Source organism: Eucalyptus grandis, chromosome 8 (assembly GCF_016545825.1).
Source record: "Eucalyptus grandis isolate ANBG69807.140 chromosome 8, ASM1654582v1, whole genome shotgun sequence".
NCBI classification, from domain to species: Eukaryota; Viridiplantae; Streptophyta; class Magnoliopsida; order Myrtales; family Myrtaceae; genus Eucalyptus; species Eucalyptus grandis.
Genome location: NC_052619.1, coordinates 54,862,138 through 54,883,150, shown reverse-complemented (window position 1 = coordinate 54,883,150; position 21,013 = coordinate 54,862,138). Strand labels below are relative to the sequence as shown.

The window sequence follows — 21,013 nt, the reverse complement described above, 5'->3', positions numbered from 1 at the left end:
CATATATAGCATTTTTTATTACTTCTTTCAGAGTAAAAGACTTAAAAAATAAATAACACAATTCTAAAAAAATAAAACTGAAAAAAAAAAATTGACCCCGTGTGTGTATATTTATAGCAATTTTATTACTTCTTTTGTGTATATTTATATTTTGACCCCTCAAGTATTATAAATTTTTAAAATTGACCACGTGCATGTCGGAATCGTGTGTCGAAATTTTGGACTCGCGTGTCGGAAAGAGTTGACCACGTGTCGGATTTTTCGACACTCGTTGACCGCGTGTCGGAGCGTGTCGGGACGTGTCGGACACGTGTCGGAGTGTCGGACACGACACGAAAGCTTCCGGAGAGTGTCCGTGCTACATAGCTTAGTCCTTGATGATAGAAAGTTGACAAAATTGTAGGGAAGAAGGCCTTGCGGAAGCATAATGTCCATGGATAGAACCTTACAATTGGTTCCACAAACCATATATCTGTAATGATGATATGTACTTATATCAAGTGATTTTCTTTCGTCTCGTTTTTTTTTTCTTTCACACATTTCTTCTGTTAACTTGGGGTATCGAAATGCAGCATTATGCTAAAACGCACGAAGATGCTACACTCGTCCAAAAAGTTATGAAGCTTTTGAAAGAGAATAACCTGCCATTGCAACCCGGCCCGGCCGATACTGTCTTTAGGTTAAATTTCCTGCCGATTGTCCTGCATCCAAGCTGTTTATCCTTAAAAAGGATGTTATTATCATCATGCAGTACACCATTAAGGCACTTAACTGTTAACCATGTGAAAATACTCTTCACATGAATGAAATCAACTTGTTCTTTATTATTATCATTTTGTCTGCGTTGCTACTCTCAATTTATCGGTTTACTCTTGCTATTTGACATTCCTTTTACTACGAAAATTTTTTGAAGCCATTTGTTACGATCCAGAAGACATTTGGGGTTTCCTCGCAGAGCATTCCAAGAGACTTGTCAAGGATGGAGTGCAATTGCAGTATTCAACTAATCCAGCAAGAACGGCGCAGGCGAACAACCAACCTCCTCAGCCACTACATTCTCGTCGGCGCCGGCGGCCGCAGCGGCGTCATCCTCTTCAGGCGGAGCAGTCTAACAGGCCTCGATCTCCGCCTCGTCGACCAGGCTCGTTGAGCTGCTGCCATTGCTCCTCCGAGCTGTCGGGCGACGCCCGCTGCTTCGAGGGTTTCACCACGGCCGTGCCGAAAGCCTGTTACGGCGGCGACTGGCCGATCGATCGGTCGATCGAGGTCATCGGTGCTGGTGAGAGAGAGAGAGAGGGGTCGCATTTTGAGTATTTCTGTTTCGAATTGTTTTTCGCTTTTCATTTTCGATTTTGCTTTGGTTTCAATTTCTTTTTCTTTTTATTGGATTTTGGTTTTATGCCACAGGTGCCAAAATTTCCCGCCAGGCAGCGCGCGGGAAATGTATTTTTCGTTTCCCTCCGTTGTAATTGAAGCCACCGCCCCGTTCACGGCGAGATAGACCCCTGGCTCGAGGTGGGGTGATCTGACTTGGCCTCGCCGCCGGAGTCATGATGGGCTATGAATTTTTGTTTTAATAAAGAATAAGAGGGGATGATTATCCATCACAAAATATTCTATTTGAGTCATTGTTAATCAATTCGATCTTAAGTGTATGGGTCTGTCATCATAATCCCATTGATGTGCTAAAAGTCTAAAAAATCTTTCCACATAAGGCGACAAACACCTAAGATGAGTAGCATATGAGCTTGGTAAAAAAAGTTAAGCCGTGTATAAATTTATTCTATGCTTACAAAATTTGACTTAAAGCCAAATGAGGGATTGATTTATCTATATCACCTATAAAGGAACAAATTTAAAGATTGGATAAGTTCTCTTGGATTTCATTTTCTTTAACTTTGATTTTTTTTTTTTTGTGTACTAATGTCTTTGTACTTTTTAAAATATCCCACTACAAATATAAATAAAATAGGCAAAGGATATTGGCCTTAATTTTAGTGCGTTTTTTAGAATCCTGATTTGTTGGTTTTTAGAATCCCAGTTGGATTGGAACCCAACTAATTGAACTAAGCTCGATGGACAGACCCCCGAAAAAAAGAAGAAGCTCGAGTCAAAGTGCTAATGTGGAGACATCAAAGGAAAGCTCCAAGAGAGAGAACCCCAAATTTAAAATATTATTGGAACTTACTTCATTGCCCTCACGCAACAACGAAATCACTGAATGTGGCCGCCAACAGAAAAAGATGCCGAGGGCAAAACAAGAAACTTCGTAAATTCATCTCCCTCTCTCTCCTTTGCCCCAAGGAGCCAAGTCGCCGTAGCTTTCAATTGCCATGAAATCCACGAACTTGCGAGACCGGAATTCAAGCAATGCGGACAAAGATCCCGACCGACCCCTCTATCTCGCTGCGCGATCGCACCGTAGTTTTCTCGATGATGCAGTTCAATCCGTTTCTCTTGTAGAATATGGAGCGGAACAGGTCATAGTTGGGAGTGACGGTTCTAACGTGCTTGAATGCCGCAAGTGGGGCAAGAGGTCAATTGCAATTCGTGTTCATGTATCGGTTTTTGCTGTGATCCTCTGGCTCAATTCGGATTGAGAGTTTTGATCATGATGAGGTGTGAATAGACACAGGCTCTAGTGTTGAGTACATCGGTTTTGAGCTTGGGGAAGTGAGATTTGTATGGTGAATTTGGCGGATTAGGCATTTCAGGGTTGGGGGAAGTTGTAGACTATGCTGTGTGGCTGTAGTGCCTAGTTCAATGGGGGCAAACTATAGATGAATGATCCCTCAAGTGTACATTTGGATGTTTTCAAAGCATATGACTGACGGTGTTGTGTTGTATTCTTGTTAGTTTTGTTAAGCTCTTAGATTACCGAGTTTGGATTAAATGCTACCACTGGAATATAGTCAGATTGATCGAATTCCCTTATATTTGTTTGATACAAATATTTCACCTTGCTGTTTCTACTTTGGGATTAAAATTTGTTGAGTGTCTCACGGTGATTGACTATCGGCTATTCGGCTTTTCTCCAGTCGAGTAATGGAATGTAGCTTGTAGGTTTCCATGGAGTAGCTTTATGCAAAAGAGGAGCCTCGTGTTGTTTACTTATTACCTTTTCATCACATTGCATTAAATTTATAGCTCTTTAAGTTCATGAAGAAGGACGTTAGGAATATATTGAAATATTGTTTTGAGTTGTTGTTTCCTCAAAGTGTTCCTCTCATCTGATTTGTTGAAATAGCTTGCTAGAGACATAAGAAACTTGCTTCATTGCTTGTGATTGAATGAGCTTATGACTGCATTTTCAATCTGAAATTCTTTTAACCGGTAAATGGAGCACTTAGAGTGAGCTCCAAGGCTCATAAAGCTGTTTACAATCACACTCTTGCGACAATGGTGGTGGAGTATCCATCTGCTGTAAGTGTACTTTATAAAGACGTCCTCATTTACCCAGAGCTTGTTGTTGTTATTACCCTTCAGGTTTCACCATTTCAATACAATAACATTGTAACTAGATGCAAAGCTTTTTATTTTGTAGGTCTACATGTCAGATTCGACAGAACTTTTTAGTTGGACATGTCCTTGTTGATATAGAAAGACCAAGGTAATTTGACTACCTTTTAATATGACATTGTTGCTAAGGTTGCGTAAACTTAAAGAATAGGACCCCAATATGGTCCTAAATGGCCAATTCTTGTGATGAGATTTTGTGGGCATATGCTGCCTTGTTTTTTAGCTTCTAAGTGGTTATTAATGCCCTTTTATCTGAAAGCAGGGGTTCGAAGTCATGTTGACGTCCAGCCTGCTTATAGGTATATAATTCATGCTGTGGTGGCCTACCAATTGGCAACGCTTCTAATGCCTCTATGTTCGAATTGCATCTAATTGTTTGTCTCTCTTTCTAATCAATATATATTACTTGTAGGCATATATCATAGAGGTCTGGACCTTAATGCTGCAGTTATAGCTTTCAAAGGTACTCAAGAACAAAGGTGCGCATGCTAACTTTAGCAATTCTTCCTCTCACATTTAACATGCGAAGCATTTGCTGAAAATTTAAGCTAAGAAGAGTAGCCTATGGTGAACACGTACACATAACACATGGGTCTACTATCCATAAGAAGGGAAAACAATGAATCATTTCCATTGAGACACAAAAGTTATGTGCTTGTAATTTTAGATGGAGTCATGAGGAGATCACATACTTCACTAATTTTGTTCTTGCAAAAGTTGTTTGAGCTTTTAATTTAGTGATTACTTCTATTCATTTCTATGGCATATAGCATTGGGTTGAAGATCTCTGCTGGAAACAGTTCGACATAAACTACCCCAGCATGTATGGTGCCATGCGAAGTTCTAGAGATGATAAGCCTTTTGCAAGTTGTGGATACTTCTTATTTGGAATGAGTTACATTCCTATTCTATTGTCTTTGCTTAGGTTCATCATGAATTTATTATGCTTATCACAATACGACAATGTAAGCTGGTATTATGGATGTTGTTAAAAGAGCCAAGGATCTATATGGAGACATCAACGTCATGGTGACAGGGCATTCTATGGGAGGGGCTATGGCATCCTTTTGGGGACTTGATTTTGTGGTAAGACGGTTAAAAAATTGTTATGGTTCGGATGTTGGTTCTTCTCCATTGTGTTCTTCCATTTATTCAGTTTTGGTTTGTTAAGAGTTACCTGGCAATTTATGCTAGCTCGGCTTTGAAGAGTCTAGACTCGGATATCTTGAACTTCTATGGCTTAATATTTATATTTACAATTCGTCAGCATCTTGTTTTTTTTCTCTTTTTCTTCTTTTTTGGCAAATCAACCAATAGACAAAACACAAGCAGAATGGGTTGCAAATAACCCTTTACCTGAACCACCTATGGTTGATATATTTAGTTGTGTGAATTGAGTTTTACAAGTTAAGGCATGGGGCTTCAAGTTAGTGGAATACCTAAATATAGGGGATAAAGACTTCCAACTAATCATTACAAAGTTTACTTGCTGGAAGCTTAATGGGATTATTGATATGTTCAACATATAAATTTTGCAAGCACTTGAAGCTCAAATTCTATGTCATGTAATCTGGAAGTGCTAATGCATTTTAAACTAGAATATGTTGATCCTAAATTTGTGTTTTGCACGCTGTTTTTGTCTGTCTCTCTAACCAAAAGAAGCGGCTCCGTTTCAATCGGACTACGGGGCCAGATACGTTATAGGCTAGAACCAATTCTAAAATGTCTAAATTATGCTTTTGTTTCAGCTTTATTGGACAGAGTGGTCCTGAGTTTTCTAGGCATCTGTTGCGGAACTAGTACCAGAAATGGTTTTAACCCTAAAGTCATGTTCCATTAATTCTCTTCTCCATGACAAGTTGTGATTTTTGAGGGTCAAACTTTGTCTTCAGATTATACGGACATTCACATGGCTTACGATAGGATCATAGGTTGCATGAACTTTAGACTAAACCTTTTCTTGAAGTATTAGTAGCAGTTGTAACATGTTGCTCAAACACTTGGGATGATTTAAAATGTCATTTTTGTTTGCCAATTTCTGGCGGAAAATTGTTCTGAGCCATCATGCCCATGCGTCGTGGCCCTTTCCATGCGTCGTGGCCCTTTTTTTGGGGTTGAACTAGTGTTGAAGTGCACATAATTGGCAGATGTGTGTGAACTATGGAACTGTAAGACTCGCATGGTATTGCGATTAACCGGTTTTATAAGGTGAAATAAAGATTGTATAGGTAGAATACTTTTCAATCAGTGACCTTACTTTCTACTACTAGCTCATTGGCACATCCACGCAACCAAGTACTTCAACTATTCCTTGGTAGGAAATTATGCAAATTAACAGTTAAATCAAGCCATCTTGGAAACAAATGATGATCTTGTCTGAAGTTTGCGTCATTTCAATTGGCAACCTTTGCTGAATTTCAACTTTTAGGGAGGTAAATAATTTATATCATCTTGGTTTAGACATGTAAGAATGATCGAGCGGCCTTTGGAATGAGAGCTGTAAGTTTTTACCTTCTATTTTTGATTGCCGAAGTTAACATTAGCAGAAACCGGAAAAAATGAAATTCCTTTATTATTTCAAAGCATAAATTGCCAATTCCGACAATTCAAAGCACATCGTGCAAGAGAACAATTAAACCCTTGAGATTGTACGATAAGCAGGAGTTTGTACATTGCAGCAAAAGCCAGAGTGTAGCACCAAAACGTTGGGAAAGATATACTATCTTCAAATCTACGAGTTAATAGCCATAGCCCCAGCTTACCTTTATAGAAACATCCCATAAGTTTTTTTTTTACTTATTACCAAGAGAAAGAGCCTTACCAAGAGAAAGAGCTTAGGCAGACATATAGGACTTTTTTGTTGTTTAGCGATTCTCCTTAACAATGTCAAAATCTAAAGCTCCATTCCTAGGTAACCAAAAAGTGAATGAAAGAGCTTTTGTCATGGATTAAAACCTACACGTTTGACTATGTCCTTCATTGTTCGACGTATAACAAAGTTATGCTTCACAAGGCATTGTTATAAGGTTCAAATTTAAAGTACGAGCAAGCAAGTTCCAATGATCTCACATAAATGACCAATGCATAAATTGTCAAAAGTAATGCACTTGAATGTAGTAGCGCTATATTGCACTTGAATGTGGTTACATAACATCAATTTGACTAGTCTTTTACTGGTAACTTTGATGAGCTGACCTCCCCAAAGTTGCAAGCCAGTGCATGAGTAATTTGACTAGTCTTTTCGTATAGGTGCAAGCCTTAACTATCAAGGCCTTTGTTCCTATACCACATAATCTTAAGGTAGTAAAAATGAAGATATTTTGAATGACCTTTGGTAGGTCATTTAACTTTGCAGAAGCCACAAGATTGGCTGAATAAGAGTCGTGGGCCAATTTTGTTGCTAGATCAGTTAATAAGGATGCTTCCTCGAAGCATCACTCCAGCCTGTTAGTTGACAATTATTTACGTTTCTCTAACGCAGAAAATCACTTACTACGTGGTGTAGAATTTTGGGGATGAGAATCCACTTTTGCCCCTAAATGAATGGGCGGATTCATTTCAAAGTCAAAGCCAACAAAAGTAGACATGAACTTCCAAACAAATTTTGTTGCCCCCCCAAAAAAAAAAAACCAAATCCTAATCAAGGCAAACTCTAATTGATCCAATTTAATGGGCTAAGGGGCCCGGCCCGAATTGACACCAAAACATGAAGCTCGATGGAATTATTGAGCTTGATCTTCATCCAAGACACTCCCCAACTACCAATCAAATTATAAAAATCACATTTATTCCAAGCCTCTTTAGTGACTGGCAAAAGTTTTGTGAAGCCTCTCTAATGACTATATATGTATATATATATATATATATATACTCCTAATCTCAAGTATGAAAGTTCTCTATTTCAAATAGTGTTTTTGAAGTTGTGGCTCTTCATTATCTCGGTTAATGCTCGTGGATTATCTATTACAAAAGATATAAAAAAAGAGGCAAAAAGATAAAAACTTGCAGACGGCACGAGATTATTCCATATTATATATTTAGACTTGAAAAATGTTTTGCCACACTTCTATTCATTTGAAATTTAATGATTGGGTCATTATTTCATATTTACGTAAACATTAAATAATGCCAGACCAAGTTGGAATTGGGAACATTTCTTTAATTTATTTAAGAATCATTACCACTTCTCTTCATCTTGTGTGAATCTAGTTAAGAAATCTGCTTACTTAAAAACCAAATTGGACATGTGTTTACCTATGTAGATTATTATTCTTCTTCATATCACAATTTTGTGTTTGTTATTACCATAGAGGTGATGCCACAAGTGCCAAGATGCTTTCATGCATATTGTAACAGCTACTTTAAAGTTCTCCTACACGAAGTATGGGCATCGACCAGTTTCAAATTCAGTAAAACGAAGTAGCAATTTATAAGGTACCTCAAATAATGATCACATAGTAAATTGACAACATAATGCACTTGGAGTTCATATAATTTGACTTGACCTCATGAGGTAAGTCAATTAGCAATTCAAAGCCATTAAAACATCTAAACCAAATTAAAACAAAGAAAATCTGAACAAGGGTACTTGCAGAACTATCACTAGTCAACATGCAAAGTGAACTTAAAAAGATTTACATAAACCTCTTTGTTACACATATGTACATCAGAATGGGAAGCACCTCTTATCCAAAATAAAAAAGTACTCAACAGAGCAAGTGTCCATTCTTTTCTGCTGGAAGATGGACAAATGGTCCGGTGATTCAGTCAACCAGATCATTACGATGATGTAAATGAAAAGCCATTAGTTTCTTCAAGCCACTCAGTCGACCAATTTGTCCAGTCAGTGGAGCTCGTTCAGCTCCAAAGTTTTAAGATTCTCCAGACTTTCAAGGCTTTGAATCTCTGTAACTGCACAATACTCAATTAGTTCTTACAGTTTCTTCAAGGTTGATAGGTCTATTAATGTACCTACTGATAGGAAATGTCTAATACATATGGACGGTAAACTCGAGGGAAGCCTCGGGAGGCACTACAGACATTCCCGACAGAGTTCAACTCTCTAGAGATGAGAAAGTTGCGGAATATCTTGCAATAAGGTGGTCATTATCGAAGAGGACAACTTTAAAGACTCCAGTCTCTTTAACCTACCAATCCACCGGGGATAGAATCTTCCACAATCTTTTCAAGTTCCTAGTCAACTGGGGGAAGAGAGTTATTGGCTAGCCCAGGACGAATCTCTCAAGCTTTTCAAGTTGGAGAGACCAGAAATGCCATCATCAACTCGGTATGAGTATTGTAGGCATATAAGACTTTCTAGGAGACTCAATAATTGGTTATCTCAGCACATGTCAATTTCAAGATCTTACAAGATGAATATCTCTAAGATATCATTGGAATTTCTATTAGCAAATTTCTCTGAGCTCTGCATCTTCTAGCCTTTCCAGCTTCCATACTGCACACATCTAAATGCTGCAGCCCGTAACCTACCATTTCATCTGCAAGTATTCTGTTAATGCCATTCTCATACAATCTTATGAGCCAATTCAATCCAGCAAGCTAGTAATCCCTCATCTTCCCTTGTATACCTGCAAAAAAACCATACAAATAGAACTTAAGAAAGCAGTTAACTTATATTTGCTGGAGATATCCTGTTGGCAAGATAATTGCATAAATCAGAGCAAAACAGAATCTCTCTGGGGCCAGACGACAATACAATAAAGGGTGTCCCCAGTGCAAGAGGTTCCCCACCTAGACAAGGGCCGGGAAGGGATGTCAAAAATCTCTACTTAGTCAACACCAAAGTAAGTACTTGGAGTATTATAATTGTTAGTGATAAGGAATCATGTCAACAAAGAGAACATTTACAATCCCTCATTATTTAGCATTCTGAAATTGCAGCAAACATTACAGCTTCTCCAAGCCAAAGCAGGGGTACAGCAGAGATATGAGCAGCAAAGACTATCCTTCTTTCAATCAAACCACACAGAGAGAGAGAGAGAGAGAGAGAGAGAGAGAGAGAGAGAGATAACAAGAGGGTTGTGTCAGCAGCTGCGCGTTTCCATACCAGACAAGCCATCTTCTTCCTCCTTAAGACATTCTTCATCCTCTTCCTCTTCAATTATTTTAGATTCATGACAACCCCTACAAATCAAGCAAAGAAAAACGTCACTGAACAAACATGAATGCTAAACACAGAAATGGTTTGGCAAATGATGACTTGAACTTCACAAACATGTTTTCTTCACTTTTAAACATGAGCAGATGTTCATTTGTCCACTGGGACAGAACAATCAATATAAGGTTACAATTGAACATCATTAATTTGCATAAATGATACCAAATCCCAATTCCCTTTGAATATGGAACCTCAACAACAAATGTAACTGGAAGTGTAGCAAGGGTTAGACCACTGGACCATAGGCACCTTTCCTCTAAAGAATTCCACCATTAGGCAATTATTAATATATAGCAAAAGGCCCGTCAAGGATCAAACAAAGCTTTCAGTCCCAATTAAGCAACTATGAAGTATGAAGAAAGTTAGGACATATGTAGACATTGTTCAGCAGGTTGTCAAAAGGAACATATGTACAAGAGATCATATCTGCAATGCACAAAATACAGAGAGAATGGTCATTGGTAATGGTACCTTCCTTTAATTTTCTGTGAAGCGGACTGGTTTCCTCTGGCAAAACGAGCAAAAATCTCAGTTTGCTGCAGAAGATACTTCAACTGCCCTTTTCCCTTATTATTCTTGAAAAATCATTTCAAAAACAAGAAAATGTTACTGGCATAATCAATACATGAACTCAAAATAATGCAAGAAATAGTCATTTTTAGAATGGAAAGGCACCATATCGGTGTCAATAGCGGCATTTTGCTGATCCAATATTTCCTGAATCTTCTTCTTCTTCAACTTTTGCATTTCACAGATCCTGGCCTTTTCATCTTGCTAACTTCTGTTTCACCATTATCTTCCTGTGCAATGAATGAGGAAAAAGAATGCAAAAATAAATAAGTAGAGGCAACACTTCTGATACTCACTAAGTCATAGTTACAAGTATCTAACAACATTTCAGACGTACGGAAGCACTTGCCAACTTAAGAAGTCATGTGTATGTAAAGACAGAAGCAGAGCAAGATAGACAAGCTCTGTTCGCCATCGTTTCCCACTTTGTATATGGTGAGAGGTGATTGATGAAGCTTTCGATCACAACTTCACAAGGAAATGTTGAAATAAAAGGGGAAAACCCAAGTCATCAGCTTCGAATATTAGAAACATGAAAAGTTGCAGCTCTGCTCAAGTACTCTAGCCATGGAGATGCAAAATCAACCAACCAACCAGGAAAAAAAGAAAGAAAGAAAATAAAATAAACAGAAATCCCTCTCAAAGGCATAGTTTTTGGCATGCACAACATGAAGGTTGAACACCATGCCTTCACTATGAGCGAGAGACACTCTCAACTTCCGCTCTTCTTCATCCAACCGAGAGTATGCCAGAAAATAATAAACCCCAAACGAAGAGCAAGAAACAAGTTCACCTCGAAAATGCTTCAACTCTTGTGCTAATTTAACCTTGCAGTACACGTATATACTTTTCATTCTGCGCATTCAATAGCAAAGCGGAGGATCAATACAGCAAGCGCCAATCTGCAGAAACGAATGCAGTAAAAGAATCACGAGAGACCAGTAGAAACTTGTCTCGAGCGTCTAACCGAACATCCTCGGTCGAAATCCAACGCTCATTCTAAAACTTCTTGAAAAACTCGCATTCAAACACGAAGCACACATCCACCTCCTAGCGCAAAACACCAGAGAGACCCACAACCGCGCCGGACCCCCGCAAACCCTAGCAAGCAAACGAGAGATCCAGCGCCGAAATTCCCAACTAATCCAGTAAAAGAACAAACAGGAGCAGCCGAGCAACCGAACCTCATCGTCGTCGTCCTCCTCCTCGGCCTCGCCATTCTCGCCGGCGTCGTCGTCGGCGGGAGGGGCGGCGTCGTCGTCGTCAGCGGAGCTGGCGGAGCGGGCGACGGCGTCGAGCTCCTCCTCGTCCTCCTCGTTGACGGGCTCGTCGAGCTGCGGCTGCTCCTCCTCCTCGGACCCGTCCGACAGGGCATCGTCGGACGACGCCTGCTGCTTCGAGGGCCTCGCCATGGCGATCGGTGCCGAAGACCTGCTCACGGCGGAGATCGGCGGGATCGGTCGATCGATGAGTTCGTCGCTGCTCTTTCTAGAGAGAGAGAGAGAGGGAGAGAGGCCGAATCGAAATCCGAAGCGACGATCGGAATTAAAAAGGGGGCGGAGGCCGATGAGTGGTTCGTTCGATCGGAGTCGGTGTCCGAAAATGGTGGAAGCGAGGGAGGGGGAGAAGGGTTTGCGCTTTTTCGTAATTTTGTTTTAAATAGTCCCTTCGCTTTTATTATGATTTTTAATTAACGATTGGGTTTTTTTTTTTTATTTCGGTTTTTGCTTTTTTTTTTCCCATTATTCGGTTTCGTTATCTGCGACTGGGTGCGAAAATTTCCCGCCAGTCAGAGGGGGAGGGGAGAAATGTAATTTCGTTTCCCGCCACGGGAATTAGAGCCAGCGCTAGCCAGCGCGCGAGATGGACCCGCGGCTCGAGGATCAGGCGGGTGGTCCGGCCTGGCCTCGCCGCCCACGCCCTGATGGGTTGCGAAATTTTTCTGATAAACAAAGAAGTACGAAAACATTATCACTACGGCTATTCACTCTTGATATCACCTTAATCAGATTCCTTAATCATTATAGTGCGTTTAGTTTGAAACACAACTAATATGTTTATTAATACGTGTATGAGTTCATCGTTATAAATTTTATCAACACGTTATAAGTTTGGAAGGAGATTATAAATGCTCAAGATTCTAACTAGTTGAAAATTCATTCTTGATATGGCTTGAATTTATGAACCCGCGAAGGGCCATGCGGCCTCTTTAACGTTGAGCTAACATCTCCGGGTGTGGGTTTGCTATTTTTTCATGTTCATATTTTCTTTTTATAAAGCAAACAAGTAGTGTATAGGCCTAGCAACAAAAAATGAGCAGTGTATTAAATTATTAATCAGTTTTGTGCTTGTAAAGTTTGACCTAAGTCACACTAATTCATTTATCTCTACTACATATAAAGGAAAAGATTGGGTGTCTATGAAATTGATTATTTTGCTCTTCATGATAATTTTCTTGAACATCACCTTTTTCTTAACTCCCACCTATTGTTTTTTTGCTATGAAACATTAACACTTTCTTGAAGTTTTTGTGTCTTGTTGATGTTTCGATACGTGTTCAACACTTTTGATTAACACGTGTCGAAAAATCCAACATCTAATCAATTTTTTCAACACTCTTTAATACTCGAGTCAAAATTTCGGCATATGAGTTTTCAACACGTGATTCCAATATGCGAGGTCAATTTTAGAAAATTTTAATAAATGAATGGTTAAAATATATATATTAAAAAATAACAATCAATAATAAAATTAAAAATTAAGAAAGAAGAAAAACTTAATATTTTCTCATCTTCTCTTTGACTCTCGCTTTTCATGATACACAATTTACCTTCAAGTTTTTTCTTCTTTCTTTCGACACGTCTCGACACGCGTCTATAATGTGAATTACTTGTTTTTTCTTTCAAAGTTTTATGGATTTATTGAAATAGAGTTGAATTTGTCAAATTGAAACAATAAAGGATATTAATAAATTATGAATTAATGTTTTTAGTGTAAATTTATTATGTGAATTTATTATTATTTGTTTATTTGTGAATTTGAATCAGATTAATTGATTGAAATAATCATAAAAATAATAATTTATTAACTATATATAAAATATGAGTATAATATACAACATGTCAAGCATGTCGGAATTCTTTATTTTTTGAGAGATGACATGTTTGGGTGTTGTTTTGTATCGCATCGCGTGTTGAATGTCAATGCTTTTTAGGTTTTCTATAGTGCTTTCACTATAGTTTTATAAATATTCCCCTACCGATATAAATTTGTGAGAGCCACCGAATATGGCACGCACCTCGTATTAATGTTCTTATTTATATTATTAGTGTGAGCTAAATGCAAAATCAAAAATAAAAATTCATTTGCAATCTTTGTCCTCTTAAAATGTGCACTTGCAACCTTTTTGTTCGAGATTAGAAACTCATTGTACTTCATGTTCTTTTTATATGTAAAACATTTAATCACGATATTCGTACGACTCATACATTCCATTGAGCAACTATAAGACGATAATGCTGTAATTTTTAAGGTAGTGATCAGTTCTAAATGTGCTCACGTTATGAGTAGTTTGTATATTTTAGACAAAGCAACTAAACTCGAAATTCTAAAAAATAAAAAGAGTTAATATCATGAAAAATTCAAAATTGATGCATTCGTGATAAATTTATCCTGAATTGATATTTTAACCATAAAAAATCCAAAACTTGTATACATTTGATGAACTTACTAGAAAAACCTTAAATATAGTACATTTATGATAAATTTATATTTCGTTAATTTTTCGTTTAATTGGATCAATACCGTGATAACTATAATAAATGGAAGGTAAAACCTTAAATTTGTACATATGTCAACCGTTATCAAACTCTGCAATTTAACATTTTAATGTAAACTAATGGAATGTAAAATTTTAAACTAGTATATCCATTAGCAATACAATTTAATAATAAATTTTAACACTGACTAGTAATGAATAAATTTGTCATAGGTGTATTGGTATAAGTTTTTAGTGATCAAAAAATTAATTTGTGGTAAATTTAGAGTAAATTAACACTGACTAATAATGAGTAAATTTGTCATGTGTATGTCAGTTTGGAGTTTTTTATGGTATCAATCCAAATAACAACTACTATATCCAACTCAATAAGAACACCAAGAGCATCGAGAATCAATACATATGGCAAGTCACCTTCTGCAGCTCTCCCTTAAATCAAGAGAAGTAGGTTCCACGATTTGCAATGAAGCTCGACTTGCCAGTCACTCAAGCATACTTGCACTATTTTCAAATTCGAATAAGTCGAGTTATTAGATCGATTCAAGCTTGAATTCTAAAACATTCGTCCGAAGTAGTACTAGTACTTGCATTTCCATATACCTCCACGAATATTAGCATTAATTTTAGCTTCTTTCTTTTTTTTGTTGGAATTCTAGTTTGAGCCAAGCCGCGAGTCAAAGTGCTGACGTGGAGAAACCCAAGGGAAGCTCCAAAAAGAGAGACAGAATCCCAAATTTTGTCCAAAGGCAGAAGAAAACAGAAGAAATCGCCACCCGGTCATTCATTCTCAACGGTCCCCGATTTCAGATGAACTTCCTTCGCTGCCCTCGCGCGAGCGACGAAATCACCGAACGCGGCACGGAATATGCCCGCCGACGGAGGAAGAAACCGAGGGCAAATCAGGAATGATACGTAAATTCGTCGTCGTCCTGCGCTTCCCTTCGCCCCCAACAAGTCGCTGCGGCTCTCAATCGCCATAATAAAAGTCCATTCGCGCCGTTTTGATAGCGCGTGATTGTTTGCGTACATGAAAGGTGCGGAGATTGGAGTTTTCTTTTTTTTTCGCGCGATTTCGTGCTTTTTTTTTTGTCCCTTTCTCGACGACGCTGTTGGATCCGTTTTCTGTTGCAGGATATGGAGCGGACTGGGTCGTGGTTGAGGTTGATGGTTGTTCTGACGTGCTTGGTTGCCGCAAGCGGGGCGAGAGGTAATTGCAGTTCGCGTTCGTGCATCAGTCAACTGCTCTGATTCTCCGATGGGGAGTTTTGATTGTGACAAGGCGCGAATAGAAAGGCGCTAGGATTGAGTACGTCGGTTTTTGAGCACGGACAGTGAGATTTGTATTGTGAATTTAAGGGATTAGGCATTTCAGGGTTGGGGGAAATCGTTGACTGTGTCGTGGAGCTGGAGTACCTGATTGAATGGGGCAAAACTATATAGCTATATGATCCCTCTGGTGTACAATTGGGTGTTTTCAAAGCATACGAAGGACGAGCGTTGAGTTGTGTTTGGTTGGTTCTGTTCAGCCCTTAGATTACTGAGTTTGGATCAATGCTACGCCTGGAATATGGTCAGATTGATCGAATTTCCTTATATTTGTTTGATGCAAATCTCATTCTGCCGTTTCTACTTTGGGGATATAATTTGTTGAGTGTCTTAGAGTGATTGAATATCAGGTATTCAACTTTTGTTTGGTTGAGTTATGGACTGTTGCCGGTAGGTTTTCATGGAGCATCTTTATTGAAAAGTGGAAACCTATGTTCTTTACTTATCCCTCTTCATCGCATTGCATTGTGTAAATAGTTCTCTCAGTTCACAAAGAAGGACTGCAAAAATATACCGAGTGTTGTTTTGAGTTGATATTTCCTTAAAGCATTCCCCTCGCTTGATTCGTCAAAATAGCTTGCTAGAGACATGAGAAACTCGATTCATTGCTTGTGATTGAATGAGCTCGTGACCACATTTCAATCTGGAATTTTATCTTCTGGTAAATGCAGAACTCAGAGTGAGGTCCAAGGCTCATAAAGCTGTTTACAATCACACTCTTGCCACGATATTGGTGGAGTATGCATCGGCCGTAAGTGCTCGTTAAAAAAAATTTCAGATTTACCTAGAGCTTATTATTGTTACGCATCAGGTTCCACCATTTCAACACAATAAAATTGTAATTTCATGCAAAGCTCTCTATTGCAGGTTTACATGTCAGATTTGACAGAACTTTTAAGTTGGACATGTCCTAGATGTGATGGAAAGACCAAGGTAATTTGACTACTTTTTAATATAGCATTGTTGCTAAGGTTGCATGAAGAATGGATCTTTAGTACTAAATACCCAATTCCTAAGATGAGATTTTGTGGGCATATGCTACTTCGTCTTATGAGCTTCTGAACTGTTTATTAATGTCTTTTTGATATGAAAGCAGGGTTCGAAGTCATTGAACTGATAGTTGACGTTCAGCATTGCTTACAGGTATATAAATCGCTGTACAGTGGCCTATCAATTTGGATGCTTGTGATGCTTCTATGTTTGAATTGCATCTAATCTTTTGTCTCTTTTCTAAACTATTTTATATATATAGGCATATGTTGGAGTGGCCAAGGACCTTAATGCTATGGTTATAGCTTTTAGAGGTACCCGAGAACATAGGTATGCATGTTAGCTTTTGCAATTCCTCCCCTTACAATTGACATGCAAAAGATTTGAAGAAAATTTAAGCTAAGAAGAGCGGCTTTAGTGAATGCACACACAGGGCACATGGGAATGCTGTCCATATGAATAGAAAAAGGGTGAATCATTTGCCCCAAGACACGGAAGTTACTCTCCTGTAATTTCAGATGGAGTCATGAGGAGATCGGATACTTCATTAATTTTGTTCTGTGAAAAATTATGTCACTTCTCTTTATCATTTGAGCTTTTCAGTTAGTGATTACTTCTATTCATGTCTATAGCATACAAAATTGGGTTGAAGATCTCTATTGGAAACAGCTTGACATAAATTACCCCGGCATGCCTGGTGCCATGGTGAGTTCTAGAGATGATAAGCCTCTCGTGACCTGTGGATACTTATGATTTGGATTGAGTTGTGGTCTTACTCTATTGATTGTTGCTTAGGTTCATCATGGATTCTATTTTGCTTATCACAATACGACAATTCGACCTGGTATTTTGGATGCTGTTATTAGAGCCAAGGATTTATATGGAGACATCAACGTCATGGTGACAGGGCATTCTATGGGAGGGGCTATGGCATCCTTTTGTGGACTCGATCTTGTGGTAAGATAAATTGAAAAACCATTATGCTTGGGACTTGTGAATTTTATCGGTTTCTTTTCTATCGTGTTGTTCCAACTGTTCAGTTTTGGTCTGTTAGGAGTTATCTGGAATTCTCTGCCAACTTTACCTTGAAGTGTCTAGACTCTTTACATGGATCTTGAACTTTCTATGGCTCATAATTGTATATACAATTTTTCATACATAGCATCTTGTTTGCTTATGTTTTTGTTAGATCAACCCATAGACAAAACACAAGCAGAATGGGGTGCGCTCAGTCTTTACGCGAACCACCAATTATCGGTGTGTCTAGTCATGTGAATTGAGTCGCACATGTTAAGTTTTGGAGCTTTGAGTTGGTTGAATACTTAAATGTAGTGGGTAAAGACATCCAACTATTCATTACAAAGTTCACTTGCTGGAAACTTTCTGGGATTGTTGATATGTTTATGGTCCAGACATATAACTTTTTTAGGCACTTGAAGCTCAAATTTTATGTATTGTAATCTTAAAATGCTATAGATTATATTTCGATCCCAAATTTGTGTTTGTGTGCTGTTGCTGTCTGTCTCTCCCTAATCAAATGAAGCAGCTCCACTTCAGTCGGACTACTGGGTAGATATGTTGTAGGTTGGAGCCAATTCTAAGATGTCTCAGTTATGCTTTTTGTCTCAGCTTTGTTAAATAGTGGTCCAGTGTACTTTTCTAGGCACCTGTTGTGGAACTGGTACCAGAAATGGTACCCACCGCAAAGTCATGTCCCATTGTGCTCTCTCCATGAGGAGCGGTGATTTTTTGAGAGTCAAACATTCATGTGGCCTATGATAGGATCATAGGTTGCATACACTTTAGACTATACCTTTTCTCGAAGTACAAGTAGCATGCATGACATCTTGTCCTAACACAAATGATTTTAAAATTTTACTTTTGTTTTCTGGTTTCTTGCTGAAAATTGTTCTTATCTGATTGTGACATCATGCCCACTCGTGGTGGCCCTTATTTTGATTTAGTTTCTCCTTTGCTATTTATGACATAAGTTTTGGAGTTCAAGGGGGCATTTTCACCATGAACCTGGAATTTTTTGTTTATGCCATTAGCAGGATGTGACTCACGCCACCATCCAATTGCTTCTTGTGGCAGCATGTAAATGTGCCTCGATTGTGAATTCACCCCCAATCCCACTATAACATATTGTTAACATCTTTTCTTGAAGCTGAGGGTAGGGTTGGTTTTATTGTGGGTGTGGGGTTTGGTGTTGGGAAAATTGTGGATGGGAACTTTGCAGAGTAACGCTAGACCTTCAATCTTCATGGAGAGAAAGGGCTACTCTTTTGTTCACCATTGTATGTGAAATGCGATATATGGTTTTCGATGCACAATGTCTTTTTTTGCCCATCCTGACTGGGCCATTGATGTATTAACATTCAAGTTATTTGGCTGTCTAATTATGTGTGCTGAAGCTGTTATTCGTCTGCTACTTATATAACTGGGGATGCTTCATTTCCAGGTCAATCATGAAGCACGGAATGTTCAGGTTTTAACATTTGGACAACCTCGTATTGGCAATGCAGTTTTTGCATCTTACTACAGTGACCGTGTGCCAAATACCATACGTATTACTAATGGACATGATATCGTGCCTCATTTGCCTCCTTACTATTCTCGGTTCCCACAGAAGACTTACCATCACTTCCCTAGAGAGGTGAGGCTTTGATCTTGATGGAATATCATCTATGTTATGGGGAATTGTTGCTGATTGACTTTGACGTTTGCTTTGCATTTCTTCCAACCTATCTAACCAAGTCTCATTTATTCCGACAATGTATGTACTCTCTTTTTTCAGCGTATTAAAGATAATTGTTTTGTTTTTCATCTTCTTAGCAAAGCAGGGTAGTTTGTAGTGCTCATGACTTTTGAGAAATATTCGAGTAACTCTCATTCCTGCAAGAGCCTTCTTGAGTTTTTTCATACTGATTCCAAAGTTTAAGACGCTTAATAATGTTTGCTATATACTCTCTCTCTCCCTCTTTCCTGATGGCTGATAACCTAGTCTTGACCTAGTCTTAAGCTTTGTGCAATTATACACATTTTAATTATTGTGTGTCTGCTAATGCTTATGATTATTGATGACTAGCTCAAAGAAAGCCACGGATAAACATATTGACATGAGATAATGCAAAAATGATTTCCACCTGCTACTCTGGTGACTACTCATAATCTTTTCTATGTCAATGTTCACATGTATTTGGAATGTTCCCTTGGTTGTAGGTATGGCTGTATAATATAGGATTTGGTAGTCTGGTTTATCAGGTCGAGAAAGTTTGTGATAGCTCTGGAGAAGACCCATCATGTAGCAGGTAATGAGGTAGTTTCAGTCATGGCTACTTGTTCAAGCAATTAGTTTGTGGATTTGTCATGCTAGACGCAATGAGTCGTGACAAACCAGCTTGTTCTAGAGAATGTCAGTCCTTTGTTGCCAGGAATATACGTGGATGACTGATGACGGTGCATCCGTGCAGATCGGTAACTGGTAACAGCATCGCGGACCATTTAGTCTACTATGGCGTGGGATTAATGGCTGAGACATGGGGATCATGCAAAATCGTAATGGACGCACGATTGAAGGAATATGGAGGTGAAGATGTCAAAGGAAATCTTTTGCTTTCTAGGAATCCTTCTGCGTCTACATTGAAGCTGCCTTCAGATTCTGATGCCAAGAGCAACTTCAGTTAAAATGCTCCTGGGTCAGCACCTGGTTTCTCAAAGATTATCAGGGACCTCTGTGATGAAGGTTATGAAATGGATTCCATCAATCTGTTGGCCACATCCATCACAAGACGCATAAGAGCTCTACTCAAATTCACTCTGAATGTAAATAGTGCGAAGTTGAATGTGTCATTCTTGTAAATACAACTCTGTGATTTCTATTGAATGAATGCGTTCCCTAGTTGACCTCTCAATCTTATCTTGGGCCCGTGGTTTTGTTTACCAGACTTAACCAGTTTTATAAGGTGAAGCAAAGAGTGCTTTGGGAGACCACTTCTCCATCTGTGACCTCACCTTCTACTATAGGCACATTGTCACTAAAGACTTCTTGGCGCAAGTACTTCAACTGTTGTCTGGCAGGGAGTTATGCTGATTAATTATTACATCAAGCCATCTTGGAAGCAGATGATGACCTTGTCTTGCATCATTTCCACTGGCAACCTTTGCTAAATCTTAACTTTTAGGAATGAACAATTTATGTCATCTTGGCTTGACATGTGACACTGATCAGCCTTTGGAACGAGAGTTGTAAGCTTTTTACCTTCTTTTTTTCCCTTGATATACAGGAACTAACATTGGTGGAAAGCTGAAGAACTAAATTTCCTTCATCATTTCAAAGGATATACTGCTAATTATGACCATTCAAAGCACATTGTGCAAGAGACCAGCTAAGTCCTCCATACCTTATGATAAGTTAGAGAGAGTACAACACCGAAGCGTTGGGAAAAACATATTGTCGTCTTATGTATATTTTCCTTTACTTGGTGAGCTAGTTGTCAATTCTATGCATTAATTGAGTTAACCACAGCTTACTCGCATAGAAAGACCCTGTAAATTTCTCTTACTTGTTGCCGAGAGAGAGAAGTTTAGGCTGTCATGTGGGACTTTTGTTGGGCAGTGGTTCTCCTTATCAATGTTGAAACCTAAAGCTC

General features: G+C 38.7%; 2 protein-coding genes across 13 annotated transcripts in view; one reads left to right on the top strand and one right to left on the bottom strand.

Annotated features, from left to right (window-relative positions):
- Positions 1-11,918, bottom strand: part of LOC120287687 (ISWI chromatin-remodeling complex ATPase CHR17-like) — a 71,163-nt gene extending 59,245 nt beyond the window's left edge. The window contains exons 1-6 of one of the 6 annotated variants that reach the window (XR_005545926.1): positions 11,452-11,911; positions 10,605-11,169; positions 10,373-10,497; positions 10,169-10,272; positions 9,552-9,663; positions 8,414-9,107 (exon numbers count right to left, since the gene is read on the bottom strand). Coding sequence is in view for 2 of the 6 variants with exons in the window: in XM_039300894.1 (XP_039156828.1) it covers positions 11,318-11,368; positions 11,452-11,679 (279 nt within the window). In the remaining 4 variants the exon portion in view is untranslated. Of the gene's footprint in view, positions 1-8,413; positions 9,108-9,551; positions 9,664-10,168; positions 10,273-10,372; positions 11,369-11,451 lie in introns of those variants that run through there. The other 5 variants (XR_005545927.1, XR_005545928.1, XR_005545929.1 and 2 more) reach the window with 5 other exon arrangements.
- The window catches only part of LOC104415082 (lipase-like), a 74,254-nt gene extending 53,979 nt beyond the window's left edge, over positions 1-20,275 (top strand). The window contains exons 1-11 of one of the 7 annotated variants that reach the window (XM_039300885.1): positions 14,894-15,079; positions 15,177-15,252; positions 16,043-16,122; positions 16,239-16,304; positions 16,467-16,514; positions 16,624-16,691; positions 16,994-17,066; positions 17,157-17,318; positions 18,823-19,017; positions 19,584-19,672; positions 19,835-20,275. In XM_039300885.1, the coding sequence (XP_039156819.1) occupies positions 15,180-15,252; positions 16,043-16,122; positions 16,239-16,304; positions 16,467-16,514; positions 16,624-16,691; positions 16,994-17,066; positions 17,157-17,318; positions 18,823-19,017; positions 19,584-19,672; positions 19,835-20,048 (1,068 nt within the window). In that variant the 5' untranslated portion in view covers positions 14,894-15,079; positions 15,177-15,179 and the 3' untranslated portion in view covers positions 20,049-20,275. Of the gene's footprint in view, positions 1-14,893; positions 15,080-15,176; positions 15,253-16,042; positions 16,123-16,238; positions 16,305-16,466; positions 16,515-16,623; positions 16,692-16,993; positions 17,067-17,156; positions 17,319-18,822; positions 19,018-19,583; positions 19,681-19,834 lie in introns of those variants that run through there. The other 6 variants (XM_039300884.1, XM_039300891.1, XM_039300889.1 and 3 more) reach the window with 6 other exon arrangements.
- Positions 20,276-21,013: the final 738 nt, after the last annotated feature.